General features: G+C 36.8%; 1 protein-coding gene across 3 annotated transcripts in view; it reads left to right on the plus strand.

Annotated features, from left to right (window-relative positions):
* TOP2B (DNA topoisomerase II beta) overlaps positions 1-17,227 on the plus strand; it is a 66,532-nt gene that overhangs the window by 33,022 nt on the left and 16,283 nt on the right. For all 3 annotated transcript variants that reach the window (XM_057546166.1, XM_057546168.1, XM_057546167.1), the window contains exons 8-25: positions 684-857; positions 2,289-2,390; positions 2,473-2,610; positions 4,814-4,952; positions 5,266-5,423; positions 5,556-5,681; positions 6,617-6,727; positions 6,813-6,918; positions 8,234-8,343; positions 8,682-8,774; positions 8,872-8,986; positions 10,380-10,501; positions 10,714-10,862; positions 11,430-11,661; positions 14,009-14,143; positions 14,748-14,948; positions 15,950-16,145; positions 16,291-16,382. In XM_057546166.1, coding sequence (XP_057402149.1) covers positions 684-857; positions 2,289-2,390; positions 2,473-2,610; positions 4,814-4,952; positions 5,266-5,423; positions 5,556-5,681; positions 6,617-6,727; positions 6,813-6,918; positions 8,234-8,343; positions 8,682-8,774; positions 8,872-8,986; positions 10,380-10,501; positions 10,714-10,862; positions 11,430-11,661; positions 14,009-14,143; positions 14,748-14,948; positions 15,950-16,145; positions 16,291-16,382 — 2,499 coding nt within the window. The remainder of the gene's footprint in view (positions 1-683; positions 858-2,288; positions 2,391-2,472; positions 2,611-4,813; positions 4,953-5,265; positions 5,424-5,555; positions 5,682-6,616; positions 6,728-6,812; positions 6,919-8,233; positions 8,344-8,681; positions 8,775-8,871; positions 8,987-10,379; positions 10,502-10,713; positions 10,863-11,429; positions 11,662-14,008; positions 14,144-14,747; positions 14,949-15,949; positions 16,146-16,290; positions 16,383-17,227) is intronic.

Here is a 17,227-nt window from a genome sequence, read left to right on the forward strand (position 1 = left end):
CCCAGCTGGCCCCATGGGGAGAACTTGTTCTAGATTCTCTCTGATCTGCCCTGTGAAAACCTGCTCTACGATTCCTGGGAGAGTAGGAACCCTTTGACCACAGCCCTCAAGTTCTTGACACACTCACGCCAGTCCACACGTGTCCTATAGCAGTTCGTCAGAAGCTCTGGCTTAAGGCTCCCGTGGGCTTATATAACCAGGTAGCTTCGGTTCCAGGTAAGCAAAAGGCTTAGGTTCTGTGTCTCCCTGCAGACACCTGCCTCTCTTCAGGCTTAGGATGGCCAGCTGTCCTGTGATCGCAAGCTCTTGAAGAGACATAAAACATTTGTCACCTGACCAGGTGTCTTCTTGTAAGGGAGAAGAAAACTTCTCCTTCTTTGTCCTCTACATGTCAACTCAAACTGGAGGTCTAGTTGGTCATTTTAAAAATTTAAAGTTTTGAAAGATTTTATAATAATTTACCTGTCCAGCTGTCCGTTCATAACCTCTCTTTGTCAAGTACACACAGAAATGAATTCCTTTTTAAAGGGCAGAAATCAAGGAGTAGAATAAGGTTGGGATCTGCAGATTGAGAGGTGTTGTGAATGAGCGGAAATGAGAGTGTGAGTACCTGTTGGCATTCACCTAGTTCAGCTGCCAGTAGGAGAGAAATTGTTTCTTGTTTTTGTTTTCCAAATTATTAGGTAAATGGATTTCGCAGTTATGTAGATCTTTATGTGAAAGACAAGTTGGATGAAACTGGAGTGGCCCTAAAAGTTATTCATGAACTTGCAAATGAAAGATGGGATGTTTGTCTCACACTGAGTGAAAAAGGATTCCAGCAAATCAGCTTTGTAAATAGCATTGCAACAACAAAAGTAAGTACACTAATTCTTTGTTTCCAAGTCAGTGGTAGAACAGTGCTTCATTAAAGACAATAAGATAAACAACAACAAAAAACCCAAATCTGCTTTTGTGAAATCAAAATTGACTTATGAAAAACTTATTTTCTATGAAACAGCTGTCTTACAGTTTAAACATCCATTGAGAAATAAGTTTATATGATTAGTGTTTATAATTGAATACATTTATATTTTATGACATTTAGAATGATAACAAATTCCTTATTCTGTGTTCTCTGAGTTTTGAGTGTAAAAGAACAAATAATAGGGCATGAGTCTGTTTTGGTGTCAGATTGTGAAATGCGCTATCTGCCATTCTGAGGAGTTTGAACCCTTTTCTGTAGGCTTTTAAATTTCCAAATCAAATGAAATTCTTCTCATCTATAAGCATTTATCCATTGACCATAGTAAAATATTAGGCGCTACAAGTGTGTATTTTAGAATAAGCTAAAGCAGTGATCTGTCACTTTGTCACTCTTGTTCAAGTTTGAACTTATTTTTTTTTATTGTTTTCTGTTTTTTTATAATCTAGCATCACTTTCTCTAGGCAACAGAAATCTGTATCAGATATGATTGCATTTTGTTATGTGTAACAGAAACCTAGTATACAGTGGTTTGTAAACATGTAAAGGTTTTATTCTTCCTCGTATGACTGGGGACTGGTGGTAGGCAGTGTTAGTCTGGTTCTGTGTCTCCAGAGTGTCATCAGGGACCTATGCTCTTCCTGGCTTTCTCTTCTGCCACCCTTAGCATTTGGCTTTTGTTCTCATGCTGCACCCTTCCAAGTTCTAGGGAGAGAGAATGAGTTTGGGCAAATGCACATGCCAACTAGAGCCTCTCCCCTTTGATCAAGAATGCAATAGTTTTTCTGGAAGCCCCATCCAGTAGACCTCTGCTAGCATCTCTGGCTAGAACTGGGTCAAGTGGCTACCTCTAGCTGCAAGGGAGTCTAGATTGGTGAATATTTTTAATTGGGCATGTTGCCAGTTAAAAACAAACAAATTTGGGTTTGTCAGTAAGGTTGAAGGAGAGAATGGATATTGAATGGACAACTGTCACTGGCTGCCACAGTCCCTAAGTGTCAGTCTTGTGAGTGTCACTGCCACCACCAGGCCAGTGTTCATTCTCACTTCCATGTTTCTTTTTATTCGATTGCTTTCACTTTGTATGGAGTTTTATGGAGTTGCTAATTGGCTCTATGGCCAAAAAGACTGTTTTTTAAATCCCAACTCTGGCATTCTGAGACTCATCTTAACTCTTTGGAAAATAGGGTTAATAATATAGTCATACTGAATTCACAAAGTTGTGGTGAAGATTAAACGCTCATTCTAGAAAAAAATGAATATGTAACTATTTTGCTACCTTAACTATAGAAGATTTTGGATTCTATTTTTTTTCCATCTTTAGGGTGGACGGCATGTGGATTATGTAGTAGACCAAGTTGTTGGTAAACTGATTGAAGTAGTTAAGAAAAAGAACAAAGCTGGTGTGTCAGTGAAACCATTTCAAGTAAGTGATGTTTTATATATTCTGTTGAATTATTAAATAATATCAGTTCTGATATTGACCTTTTTTGATATGTTTTCAACAGGTAAAAAACCATATATGGGTTTTTATTAACTGCCTTATCGAAAATCCAACTTTTGATTCTCAGACTAAGGAAAACATGACTTTGCAGCCCAAAAGTTTTGGATCCAAATGCCAACTGTCAGAAAAGTTTTTTAAAGCAGTGAGTAAAATCTGTATTATTTTTCAGTGTTTTTTGTTTTGTTTTTTGTTTTTTTATTGAGAGTTAAGTAGTTTTCTTGATTTATTTATTCTAATTATTCTAAATCATTCTAATCAGATTAATTTCTTATATTGATTGTGGGTACAGGCATACTTATACTAAAAACTAATATGCTTGATTCTGAAAACTTCAGAGGGTAGATAGACACTGTTTCATAAAGCAGTCAATTATTTTGCCAAGCATTAAAGTGGGGACTCATGTAACTAATTGTGTTTTTAGCTTTGCATTGTCCTTTATAAAGACAGATTTGCCTCTAAAAAGTGTACAGGTCCTTATAGGACTCCTGATTTCGTCTTTTCTACTTATTTCAAATTCATATACTGATTTTTACCTTTATGTAGTTTTTTTTTTTTAATTGTGGTAACATATGCATCACATAAAATTTACCATATTCTACATATTTTAAAATTTCATTTTACTTTGTGCATGTTTATTTAGGCTGCCTTAACTTTTCTGAAACAAGGTGAGAGTATAAATAAATAATAAATCTTCTATTTATAACTGAGCCTTGTGGCTGCTAATAATTTCTCATAGCCTCTTATGTATCAGCAAGATTTGCCTCAGTTCTCTTGTTCACCAGGACCATCAAACATATTAAATGATCATATCTAAAGTGCCTTTAAATATGTTTGCCCTGGGAATGTAAAGATGAATAAATTACAGCCCCTCCTCTTTGGAAGTTTATAGTTTTTTGGAGGAGTATCATGTAATTGCAGTAGAAATAATATTTTTATCAAATTCTGGTATTGGAATTTCAAAGGTAGGGTCTCACAAGCAAAAACAAAAGTTGTTTTTTAGGTTTTAGTTAAAGGCCTATAGAAGAGTACTGTTGGGTCTAATCATAATGAATTCTGAATACAGATGACCCAATGTTAATGATAGCCCAAATTTCTGCCCTCATTAAAAGTTGTAATTTGATTTTAGATTTTACACATTTTCATTTTTGGCAGAGAAAGTTTAGATTTGACAACATAGTTCACTTCTTTTTTTTTTTTTTAAATTTTATTTATTTATTTATTTTTGGCTGTGTTGGGTCTTCGTTTCTGTGCGAGGGCTTTCTCTAGTTGCGGCAAGTGGGGGCCACTCTTCATCGCGGTGCGCGGGCCTCTCACTATCGCGGCCTCTCTTGTTGCAGAGCACAGGCTCCAAACGCGCAGGCTCAGTAGTTGTGGCTCACGGACCTAGTTGCTCCGCGGCATGTGGGATCTTCCCAGACCAGGGCTCGAACCCGTGTCCCCTGCATTGGCAGGCAGATTCTCAACCACTGCGTCACCAGGGAAGCCCTAGTTCACTTCTTTTTAATATCTGAAACATTCCAGAAAACTATTTCATACACCTAAAATCAAACTACCCAGGTTGATGAAAAATAAATAACTCCAACTTTTGGAGACGCTTTACTTTTTCTTGTGGGGAGGTTGGGGGGAGGTTTGACATCTTGTCACATGTTAATTCACTGCAGAATGACACATACATGTAATGTTGAAATCCTCAGTACCAAACTTTTAAAAAATAAGGACTATTCATAAGGTTTTGTTTTGTTTTGTTTTGTTTTTGTTTTTTTGGCCACTTCATGAGGCACGCGGGATCTTAGTTCCCCGACCAGGGATTGAACCCGTGCCCCCTGCATTGGAAACGCAGAGTCCTAACCACTGGACCACCAGGGAATTTCCCATAAGATCTTGAGTTTATCCTAATGTTCCCTTATTGTTAATATTTCTTTGTCATAGGGAATTCAAGATTCACATTTTTGTGTTGAGGGACATCAAAAATGTCAGTGTCTAAAATTTCCCAGGAAGTAAATTCATAGGTGGATCAGCTTTTACTGTGTTAATTTTCACAAAACTAACTTGTAACAAAAGCTATGTATATTCCTTATGCAGTTTATTGTAATAGAACTTTTATCATATGTAGTAAAGTTGGCCTTTTTTCATGTGTTTACATTTCAGTACAATAGGTCATTGTGAATAGCTGCCTGAGTTAGTTTTACTGTAGTTAGAATAATATTTACCAGCATATGTCACAATTATTATCATCACTACTATTGTTTTGCCTTATAACTGCACAGATTCCAAGTATTACGCCAACTTTAGCTAAGTGTATAAACTTCTGGCTTGCTTGTATATTATTACTCTTTGATTTTTAGGCCTCTAACTGTGGCATTGTGGAAAGTATCCTGAACTGGGTGAAATTTAAGGCTCAGACGCAGCTGAACAAGAAGTGTTCATCAGTAAAGTACAGTAAAATCAAAGGTATTCCCAAACTGGATGATGCTAATGATGCTGGTAAGTTCAGATTTTTTTTTAGATTTTAAGTTTGTGTTTATTCAGTTAGAGACTGTTGTAACTTTCCACATATAGAGCATAGGGTTCTATGTTCAGAGTATGGTTTTACTTCACGAAAATTGCCATATGTACCACTGATTACTAATTTTGGGGGGGCAGGAGTTCCATAAAATGCACTTAATTTTTAAGTTACCCTGAGCATGGTGTAAGATGCTCTTACAGCGCTCCGTGGTCACTGCGATCATCAGTCTCTTGGCTCTGGGCTCTCGTGGGCGGACTCGAGAACTTTGGAATGTGTGTCCTCTGCCCCCAGGTGGCAGGCACTCCCTGGAGTGCACGCTGATACTGACGGAAGGGGACTCTGCTAAGTCGCTGGCCGTGTCCGGACTGGGCGTGATTGGGAGGGACAGGTACGGGGTCTTCCCCCTCAGGGGCAAGATCCTCAACGTGCGGGAGGCCTCTCACAAGCAGGTACGTATCTGCGCCCGTGCCCGCGGCACTTGAGTGCCTTGCTGGCACTGGGAGCTCTGTGCGTCCCTGCAGCTCGCCTTCTGTCTCTGGAGACCCTCTGAAACACTTTCCGTCCGTTTCATGTTTGCACAGATCATGGAGAACGCAGAAATAAACAATATCATTAAGATAGTTGGTCTACAATACAAGAAAAGTTATGATGATGCAGAATCGCTGAAAACCTTACGCTATGGGAAGATTATGATTATGACTGATCAGGTTGGTTTAAAAGTTGCCACATATTCAAACATATCTTTTTCAGAATGTCCTTTTGATACTTGTTTCATGAGGTTTGTCCCAAGATAGTAGACGTGGAAGTGATTGTATTTACATCCGGGGGGAAGATATTGTTCAATGGCACAGTTTGTGTGAAGCACATTCTACATTATCTAATTTATGGTAACCACCTCTTTGGTTAGGTATTTTAAAAATATTTTTAAATGCAACAAGTATGGGAAGAGTAGAACACACTGTGTAGTATTACGGGGTTGAAGCCCACCTATCTATAAGCAGGAAGGAAATGGTGAAATTTACAAGAAAGATTAATCAGTAGGATAATGGCTAATATTCGTAGATGATGGCATAATTTGGGATGCACAAAAAAATTGGAGGACCTGAATAGTGAAATGGCAGTAATTAGGAAAGAAGTAGAAAATTGAAAAGGAAGAATTCCACTTGCATCCAACTGCTTGTCTCTTACATCCTCTAATTGAAAGCATTTCTAGAGAAAATCTTCAATGAGAAGCTGCTGTATAGTTTTAAGCAGAAATTTATCAGTTTTTATGTTAAGAGAAGACTTGTGAATACCTGTACTCCATGGATTTCTCCTTCCAGTGAAGTAGCATTATAACCCTGTTTCATTAATTTCCATCTTTAAATCATTCTTTTAGTGAAATCTGGGCAAACTATAAAAAAGATAATGGTAGCATATTTAATGACAGAAAGGTTTAGTCTGTCACTTAGCTATATTCTTTATTTGAATTTTAAGAAAAAAATTCTTGACGGTGATCATCCAAAGAATGTTTTGTAAAGCACAGTTGTAAAATTTGAATGGAATTTTGCCTCATTGCTGCATTCATACATCTAAAAATTCGGTTTTGTAAGTAATTATATTTCATAAATTATTATAGCACTCTTTACTAACATTTATTTAGGATCAAGATGGTTCTCACATAAAAGGCCTGCTTATTAATTTCATCCATCACAATTGGCCATCACTTTTGAAGCATGGTTTTCTTGAAGAGTTCATTACGCCTATTGTAAAGGTACTATTTACATTAATATATTTTTATACTGTTGTCTTAAACAGTAGCGGAAAAACTAATTTTTTTTTTTTATTATTCATTTAAGGCTAGCAAAAATAAGCAGGAACTTTCCTTCTATAGTATTCCTGAATTTGATGAGTGGAAAAAACATATAGAAAACCAGAAAGCCTGGAAAATAAAATACTACAAAGGTTTGTTTTCTAAAACACTTATATTTTGTGAAGTTACTACTGACGTAAATTTATTTTTATGAGAGCATTGTAAAATAGTTTGAAAGTTGGTCTCTTTTGGCTTTCAGAAACAGCTATGGCTGATTTTTAAAGAATTGTTAGGGAAAATTTTATGTAAGTAGAGAGAGTAGTGTAATGGGCTTCCCGTGTTCTTAAACAGTCACCGTTTTGCAGCCAATCTTGTTTCATCTGAACTCTTGTCATTGCCACCCCAGTAGTTTGAAATAACTTCCAGGCATTAATTATTTCTATACTACTTTAGTATGTATCTCTAAGAGAATTTTTTTTATTGTCCATAATACCATTATCATACCTTTCTTTAATAACCTTAAATATTCAATCCAGGTTAAAATTCTCCTGATTGTATTAAAAATGTTCATTTTTATAGTTTTTATTTATTTATTTATTTTTTTTGGAATCAGGATCCAAACAAGGCCCACACATTGCATTTGGTTGATAAGTCTGTTTAATCTTAATATATTATTTCTCTTTTCATATTTTTTTCTTGTAATTTATTTGTTCAAAAAGTTGGATTGTTTGTCTTGTGTAATTTCCCATATTCTGGATGTTGCTCATTATCCCTATATATATTTTTTTTTCTTGTGGAGAGAACATTTTAAGATCTTCTCTCTTAGCAATTTTCTTTAATTAATTAATTAATTTATTTGGTTGCACCGGGTCTTAGTTGTGGCAGGTGGGCTACTTAGTTGTGACCTGCGGACTCCTTGGTTGTGACTCGCGGGCTCCTTAGTTGTGGTTTGCCAGCTCCTTAGTTGTGGCTTGCTGGCTCCTTAGTTGTGGCATGTGGGCTCCTTAGTTGCAGCAGGTGGACTCCTTAGTTGTGGCTCACGGGCTTCTTAGTTGTGGCATGTGAACTCTTAGTTGCGGCATGCATGAGGGATCTAGCTCCCTGACGAGGGATGGAACCTGGGCCCCCTGCAATGGGATCGCGGAGTCTTATCCACTGTGCCACCAGGGAAGTCCCTCTCTTAGCAATTTTCAAGTATACAATATAGTATTATTGACTATAGGCATTATGCTGTACATTAGGTTCCCCAGAACTTACTCATCTTAAACTGAAAGTCTGTACCCTTTGACTGACATCTCCCCATTTCCCTCTCCCCCCAGCCCCTGGCAACCACCATTTTATGCTCTGTTACTATGAGTTTGACATAGATTTTTTTTTTTTTTTTAGATTCCACATATAAGTGAGATCATACAGTATTTGTCTGTCTCTGTCTGGCTTGTTTCCACTTTTATTTTTAAAATTGTGCAGGGTTGGGTACCAGTACAGCTAAGGAAGCCAAGGAATATTTTGCTGATATGGAAAGGCACCGCATCTTATTTAGATATGCTGGTCCTGAAGATGATGCTGCCATTACCTTGGTAACAAAGTTCATTTAAAAAAAATCTCTCCTAATATCCATTCCCTCTTTCTGCCATACTTTTCTTCCCAGTCTTGGTTTTCTGTGATAAGTCTCTTTAGAATTCTAAGCCCAACCTAGTTAATCTTGGTGTCATTTCCCATCACCGCAGATTATGCCCTGCTTTCATAGTTCTTTAATTCAGACACCACTGTTCAAGTGTATTTTTGATGAAAGCGTATTGGAAAAAAGTTAATTTCCCAGAAATTAATAATTAGTTATTTGCCTTTATAAATTTTAATTTTATAATGAAATTCTTTTTATTTTTAATGTATGAAATTGTTACCTGGAATCTTTCAGGCATTCAGTAAGAAGAAGATCGATGACAGAAAAGAATGGTTAACAAATTTTATGGAAGATCGGAGACAGCGTAGGTTACATGGCTTACCAGAGGTTAGTCATAAAGAGTGGTGATCTGGGGGAAGAAAGAGAAAAAGGCTAAAATTCATGCAGTAATCATGACATAATTGCTGTATAACTTTTCTCTTAGCAATTTTTATATGGTACAGCAACAAAGCATTTGACTTACAATGATTTCATCAACAAGGAATTGATTCTCTTCTCAAACTCAGACAATGAAAGATCTATACCATCTCTTGTTGATGGTAAGTAGCTTTTGTTTAACAATCTTTTTCATTTTTGTATGTCATTGAGTATATTTTAATTTCATGTACTTTAACCCATCCTTATAATAAATTTAAAAATTCTGAAGTTGCTCTCAAGCTGTTTTAGTAGTTCTGAAATTTTATCTTCTTTATTTGAATCTTTTAAACCCTTTTTGAACTTTTAAAGAAAATTAACTTGCAGAATTTTAAAGCTTTTGCCCCAAGTTGTTGGAGACTTTTTAAAATAAAAAGTAAAATGTGATTTTGATAAGTTCTAAAGTATTTATTGGAGACTGAATTTTAAAAACACCTTTACTCCTCAATACCCAAAACCTAATGCTTTTAACTTATTTAACTTGACAGAAAAGTTAAACTGCTACCCAGTACTTAGAGCAGATTTTAGTCTTCTGTCTCGAGCATTTTGATTTTTATAACTTGTAGCAGATTAGTTGATCTTCGTGTTCCTTGGTATTTCAGCTAATAACAGATGGTTCTGCTAATCCATGTAGTTCTAGGTTTGAGTTACATCCGTTCTCTGATGTCTTCCCTAATAATTGCCGTCTAAATTGGTCTCAGATGCCTATAGACTTCTATGCCGATAATTGTATGCCTCTTATTTTACTTGTGTTAATTTTCCTCCTCAATTAGATTGTAAAATTCTCAAGGAAAGTGGCCATATTTTATCGTCCTTTTGCTTCTGCCATGCTCTGGGCCCACGATGATGATGGTGATAGCTAGCATATACTGAAAAGTTTATTACTGTGCTCACTGGCCTAGAGCGAGAAGAGTGATTAGGAGGCAGAGTGCTTTGCTTGCATTATCTCATGTAATCCTCGTGGTCACCCTATTAGGAAGGTAATTATTCCTGTTACACGGACGAGGACACTGAGACTTAATGGTTTAATAAGTTGTGGAAAGTCACATGGCCAAGTTGAGAAGAGTATCCAGATGAGTGAGTTTCTAAAGCCTGCATTCTTAACTCCCAGAACACATCTCTTCTTTGTAAGCGCTTTCCTGACTTAGGATATTCTAATAAGTTTTCAGGCTCATTGATGGCTTGCTGGTGCTTTAATCACAACTGGCATTTTGGGCACCTGAGTGTTTGGGAACTCCTATGAAAGGAATTTGGTGCCACCGAGCAGTTCTTCTAAGACCAGAGGGTGTCTTTCTATTGGTTCTTCACTTTGGAATAGATTGAGATGGTATAAAGTGTGGTAGTATGTACTCATTTTGTTACAGAATCTCAAGTAAACAATTTTACTTATTTTTCGGAAGCAAACTATATCTTTGCTTTTTTCTCTTGAATATATAAAACATTGTTGTCACTAAAAGAAACATTACAACTATATCCCGAGCAATATTTTTAAAAGAGGGTTGTTGTTTTTAAAAATAGGCTTTAAACCAGGCCAACGAAAGGTTTTATTTACCTGTTTCAAGAGGAATGATAAACGCGAAGTAAAAGTCGCACAGTTGGCTGGATCTGTTGCCGAGATGTCTGCTTATCATCATGGAGAAGTAAGCATGGAGACTGGAATTAATTGAGAACTATACTTATGGGCACGAAGGAGGATAGTAGAAGGATAATTCAGCATGATAAAGTGTTTTTTCTTTTATAAGTTCTTTGGAAATGTAAAAGAGTTGAGAGTTTGGGTTTTAATAAAGATTAGGAAATCCATTTAGAAAATTTGGAATGTGAATGTCGTATTCTGTCTGTTTCTGTCCTGCAGCAAGCACTGATGATGACTATCGTGAACTTGGCTCAGAACTTTGTGGGGAGTAACAACATTAACTTGCTTCAGCCCATCGGTCAGTTTGGAACTCGGCTTCACGGGGGCAAAGACGCTGCAAGTCCTCGTTACATTTTCACAATGTTAAGGTGATCATTTGCTGATATAATGGTATAAAGCTCTATTTGAAGTTTATTGGAACTAACTAAATGTGTAATAGAATTATAACTACGGAGAGAGGTGATTGGGTATTATGTTGAGGGTGAATGTTCCAAATTATTTGATCACATATAGAATGAAATTTGTTGATCTCAGTTTTTATGAATTATTGGTGGAACCAGTCCTAATGAATGTAAGGATTTTTTCTGATCCAACTTTACTTTTTAGGCTGAAGATGGGTTTTGTGGTTTAGTCAGAATAAGAGGAAATCCTTAAAAGGTTATTTATCAATACTAAGAATTTAGGCAGGTAAGTCAGTAAATAACTTAAGTAAAACAAGACTGTCTTATTCTGGCTTTGTGCCTGAGAGAAATATATTTGGTAATAAGGTTAGGTAAATTTTATTGTTAAATTTAAATTAAGCACGTGTAACCAAAATTCTTAACAAATGCATTCTTTTTAAAAGATTTTTTGAAATGTAAAGTCTTTAATTATGTATGAAGTTTTATTTTCTAAAACCATGATATTGCTCCATGTCTGTCTTTTTCCTTTATTAGCTCTTTAGCAAGACTGCTTTTCCCTGCTATGGACGACAACCTGCTTAAATTCCTTTATGATGATAATCAACGCGTAGAGCCTGAGTGGTATATTCCCATTATCCCCATGGTTTTAATAAATGGTGCTGAGGGCATCGGCACAGGATGGGCTTGTAAACTACCCAACTATGATGCTAGGGAGATTGTGAACAACGTCAGACGGATGCTGGAAGGCTTGGATCCTCACCCCATGGTGATTACCTAGAACTTACTGCTTATGTTGTTTTAACAAATGATAATGTGTAAACGGCAAAGGCCAGTCATTTTAGAAAAGTAATGGAACCATTTTCATTTTAGAACGTATTGTAGACAGTAAGGACCCTATTAGTGTGTAACTTGATGTGTGCTTACTGTAAAAGATATAGAGTTCGGGGGACTTCCCTGGTGGCACAGTGGTTAAGACTCCGCCTGCCAATGCAGGGGACACGGGTTCGAGCCCTGGTCCGGGAAGATCCCACATGCCGCGGAGCAAGTAAGCCTATGCACCACAACTACTGAGCCTGAGCTCTAGCACCCACGAGCCACAGCTACTGAAGCCCGTGCGCGTACAGCCCGTGCTCTGCAACAAGAGAAGCCACCGCAATGAGAATACCACGCACTGCAACGAAGAGTAGCCCCCGCTCGCTGCAACTAGAGAAAGTCCGCACGCAGCAACGAAGACCCAATGCAGCAAGCAATAAATAAATAAATAAATAAGAAAGGAAGGAAGAAAGAAAGAGAAAAAAAAAGATACAGAGTTTGGAAAAAGCCTGGATATAAGGTTTATGGGAGAAACTGTTTATTAAAATTTTAAAGTACCCTGTAGTTCAGGCTTTCAAATATCTAACTTATATAGAGAATAACATTTTTATGACAAAGTTATATGCAACTTTATGTTATTGTTCTTAAACTGCTAAGTCATATTAGAGTCATTAAGGATGCTTAAAGACACCTTGTATATATTTTAATAATCCCCATATTTTTCATTTTTGCCCTTACCTTACATCATTCATCATGTTCAGTTCTTCCCCCAAACTCCCTCCAAGAAAACCCTCAAAAAAGTGTCTTACGCTCTTCTACATGATTTAAAATCATCTAGAAATTTCCCTTTATCATGATACACTTAAATAGAAGAATATTTTTATTACAAAAATGATAGTGCTCATTGTAGAAAATATAAATAAGCGAAAAGGAAAAATACTCCATGTACATAGAAACAAACTGTTAATATTTTTAAGTATTTCTCTCCAAGTTTGATTTCATATTTGTATTTTAAAAGAAAATTAGAATATGGGGATGATTTAACGTCTTTTTTCTCCTAAATACTTTAAAGTACTTTAAAATATTTCTAACAGAAGTATCAAATTACTTTTTTTTTTTTTTTTAAATTTTATTTATTTATTTATTTGTTTGTTTATTTATGGCTGTGTTTGGTCTTCATTTCTGTGCAAGGGCTTTCTCTAGTTGCGGCAAGCGGGGGCCACTCTTCATCGCGGTGCGCAGGCCTCTCACTATCGCGGCCTCTCTTGTTGCGGGGCACAGGCTGCAGACGCGCAGGCTCAGTAATTGTGGCTCACGGGCCTAGCCACTCTGCAGCATGTGGGATCTTCCCAGACCAGGGCTCGAACCCGTGTCCCCTGCATTGGCAGGCAGATTCTCAACCCCTGCGCCACCAGGGAAGCCCTCAAATTACTTTTAATGATTATAGCATTTTACTTTATTTCAGATACATTTAGAGTATTTATTGTCTCAGTGTATTTGATCAATACTTGTTTCATATATATATATATATATATATATATATATATATATATCTTCTATATATGATACTGTGCTAGATGGTAAGATAAAGAACCATGCTCTCTGTCTTCAAAAAGTTTATCTGTTGTCAAGGCAAGACCTCTGGGCATGAAGTTTACAGTGACAAAAGATGTTAATAGTTGCTCAGTGAGCAGAAGTGTCCTGTGCTATATGCCTGACTTCTTAGTGATGATGACAAATAGGAATTTTAGAAGAGGGAGAGCTCACTTGTAATTAGGCCGAGAAGGCTAAGTAAGACTTATATGGATGAATGGGGTGTGGAGAGCTGAATAACCGTCAGGCCTGGTGGATAGAGTGAGTGAAAGGGAGAATATTCAAAATACTCAAGAGAAACGTGGAAGAAGAGTGTAGTGATCTGGAAGGCAAATCACTGGAGAAAAGTTAGAAGGTTAGCTTGGCTTGTAACGTAATGTCTGAGGAGTCTGGATTTTTAATCTAGGGGAGAAGGAAGGATGGAGGGGTAATAAGCTGGGAAAAAAAAAGGCGATATTCTTGGAAGACCAGGAAAGGTGGTGCTGAGGTTTTGAGATTTGGGGGGCTGTTGAGAGTATATTAACAGAAGCTGTGAATTCAAGATTGAATGATTATTTGGAGAGGGCCTATTGCCGACGAGAGGAATTTAGTTTCAGTTGTGTGAACCTGTTGGTAGCAATAGGTCATCGACTAAGGGGCATTCAGAGGTGGCACTGGCACTCAAGTGAGAAGTCGGGGCCTTTAGGTATTTTTATTTTTCTCTACAGCTTCCAAACTACAAAAACTTTAAAGGAACAATCCAAGAACTTGGTCAAAACCAATATGCAGTCAGTGGTGAAATATTTGTGGTGGATAGAAACACAGTGGAGATTACAGAGCTTCCCGTTAGAACTTGGACACAGGTTGGTATAAGACGTGAGCTGCCTGTGAGCTGCGTGTGGCAGTTGTGTTAGGCAGTCCTTTCTGGTGAGAATATGATTGTTTGCCCTGTGTCTGTAGAGTGTTTAAACATTCATGTATACACTTTTGACACATTCATTGGAATATTCCAATGGTAATTTAAAAGTTAACTTATCTAAATGTAGAATGACTTAGCTAGGTTTTAAAAAGACTATTATCTTTGTTTACATTGCAATGACTAGAATAGTATGTTAACAAATAGTGTTTTGAACCTTTATAAATATGGTCAATAAACTCATGTCATTCAGTATTGGATCTAAAAGTACGCGTGTCACCTCGTCAGTGCTAGTTGATGCCGTCTGCTTTGTGCTCTCAGCCTCTTCTTGCCTTTTGAGTATGAGCAGATCAGAACCAGTATCTTGTATGCCGTCTTTCTCCATGGAGATCCCCGTGTATCGTCAACTGTAGTGACTGGGCAGGAGATGATAGAGATGAGAGTTCCCCTTCTTCCCCACTGGAGTGGAGAAGGTTTAGATTGCGTGACTTGTAGAATAAGAACATGAATGTGTGTCATGAAAGAATTACTTATTTTTAAATCTTTTATAGGTATACAAAGAACAGGTTTTAGAACCTATGCTAAATGGAACAGATAAAACACCAGCATTAATTTCTGATTATAAAGAATATCATACTGATACAACTGTGAAATTTGTGGTGAAAATGACTGAAGAGAAACTGGCACAAGCAGAAGCTGCTGGATTGCACAAAGTTTTTAAACTGCAAACTACTCTTACCTGTAATTCCATGGTAATTGACTAGATTACTATGAATGTAACCTTGCGCTCTGTAAGTTGGATTTTTGTAATTGGCTTCATGATGGGAGTAGCTATAGTAAGTCTGAATGCGTTTCCCCCTGTATGTTTGCTAAAGAATCTAGAGGTACATTCCCTTTCCTCTAATGTTATCCTCTGCTCTTAACCCCAGCCCTGCATTTGTGCATCTGGGCTTGAACACACAGGATACACACACCCTCACACACACTGACTGGAATTTCTGAGAGTGATTGTTGCAGGGTCTCCTTGTGCCTCATGCCTGTCTCTATTAACATTTTCGTGGTGGAGTTCTTATCTCCTCATGACTCTAATCTGCTTTATTAAACTTTATATAATTGGGGAGGAAGATAAAAAGTGAACATGTACGATTACACTGTTCCATTCCAAATTAGCTTTTAGACTTGAGAAAGAGTAAAAGAAAAAAAATCCAGCAATAATAGCACAGTGACTGAGAAAAAGTGCCATAATCTGCCAAGCAAGGCTGATAGAAAAGGAGAAAAAGATAGAGAAGAAGTAAAATTTCCCTCTGAATTGAAGTTTGAGTAAATTGTAGCCCATTCATAAAAAACAACAAAGAGAGAGGCAAATGCATGTCCATTGAGTATATGGGAGAGAGAGAACTTTAATATTTAAAAACTTACAGATAGAATATGCTTGTTTTTAGTTTGAAAAAAAATCTATTAGGTGGCTTTATAGCCATAGTTTATATAGTTTTAAGTAAGAACCTTTTTTTAAGGACCTATTTTTGTCTTTCAAAATTATTCCAATTTTAAATATTTTCATAGTTTTGAGAATAGAATTTTATCAGTTTCTTGGAGCCACCAAAGGAATATTTACTTAATAATTTTGTTCTGGCTTTTAGGGGTGGTGTGTATTCATATACATGTATTATGGTTATTTTAAATACTGTAGCATACAAGTTAAAAATACCAACACAGATTTATATAATCTTCAAAAACTTTGTGTTTTGCTTAGGTACTCTTTGATCATATGGGATGTCTGAAGAAGTATGAAACTGTGCAAGACATTTTGAAAGAATTCTTTGATTTACGATTAAGCTATTATGGTTTACGTAAGGAGTGGCTTGTAGGAATGCTGGGAGCAGAATCTACAAAGCTTAACAATCAAGCCCGTTTCATTTTAGAGAAGATACAAGGGAAGATTACTATAGGTAAGATGCAACCTTTAAAAATTTGAACATTAGTTAAAATGGAAAAAAAAACTTTATTAATAGAAGACGTTTTTATCAGTAGAATATAAACAAATACAAATTGAATCTCTTTTCTTGATCCTAACTTTATTTTTCCCTCACATAGAGAATAGGTCAAAGAAAGATTTGATTCAAATGTTAGTCCAGAGAGGTTATGAATCTGACCCAGTGAAAGCCTGGAAAGAAGCACAAGAAAAGGTAATCATTTGCAGAACGAGACATTCAGAGAAGCTTTTAAAAGCAACTTCCAAAGCAAAAACCCCAACCCCTAAATTTTGAATTTAGTACTGCTAGAGGTGCTGAGTAGTCTGTGTGGAGACTGAAGTCTTCTGTGTATCCGCAAAACAGCTAGGGTGCAGGAACTTGCAGTGCACACCCACCGCCAGGCACTTTGCCAGTGTGGCTCAGCCAGGGCCTGGGGAAATGATTCCGGTTGGAGAAGGTCGCTCAGTCTCCTCAGCCTTCTTTCTGAGCCTGCCGTTAAAGGACGGTGGTGGTGGTGGTTTTGTGAGGTGCATGTCACTGTCTGGGAACTACACTGGTAGCATAGAAATCATTTCCCCCTGGGCAGTTTGTGGCCACAGTGTGGAATCCACTCACCACTCACTTGATCTGGCTTTGGTGTACGCTGGGGAGACTAGAGACAGAATGGTCAATATTTATCAGTATTTATCGAGCACCAAGTATGTGCTCTGACCTATGCTTAGGTCTTTAGCTGGAGATCTTAAACCCTGGAACTTCAGATTAAAAGTCTGATGTTTTATTAAATTGTCCATTTTAGATCATAGAGTACTAATATTAATTCAGTAAATGGGATATTGAAACGTTGAGATTCTTCTCAAGAATTAGCTTCTTGCTGTTGTGGACAATTTAAAAAAAATTTGAAAAGGCAGTACAGCATTGTGATTGAGAACACAAATGTACAAAAGGAAGAAAGTTGGAAATGATTAATTTTCAGATACTTAATTAGAATATTGTATATATATGTAATACTGATAAAGTTCACATCTTTAAAAAATAGTTAATGATTATGTGATGTAATT

The sequence above is a fragment of the Balaenoptera acutorostrata genome, chromosome 4, assembly GCF_949987535.1.
Source record: "Balaenoptera acutorostrata chromosome 4, mBalAcu1.1, whole genome shotgun sequence".
NCBI classification, from domain to species: Eukaryota; Metazoa; Chordata; class Mammalia; order Artiodactyla; family Balaenopteridae; genus Balaenoptera; species Balaenoptera acutorostrata.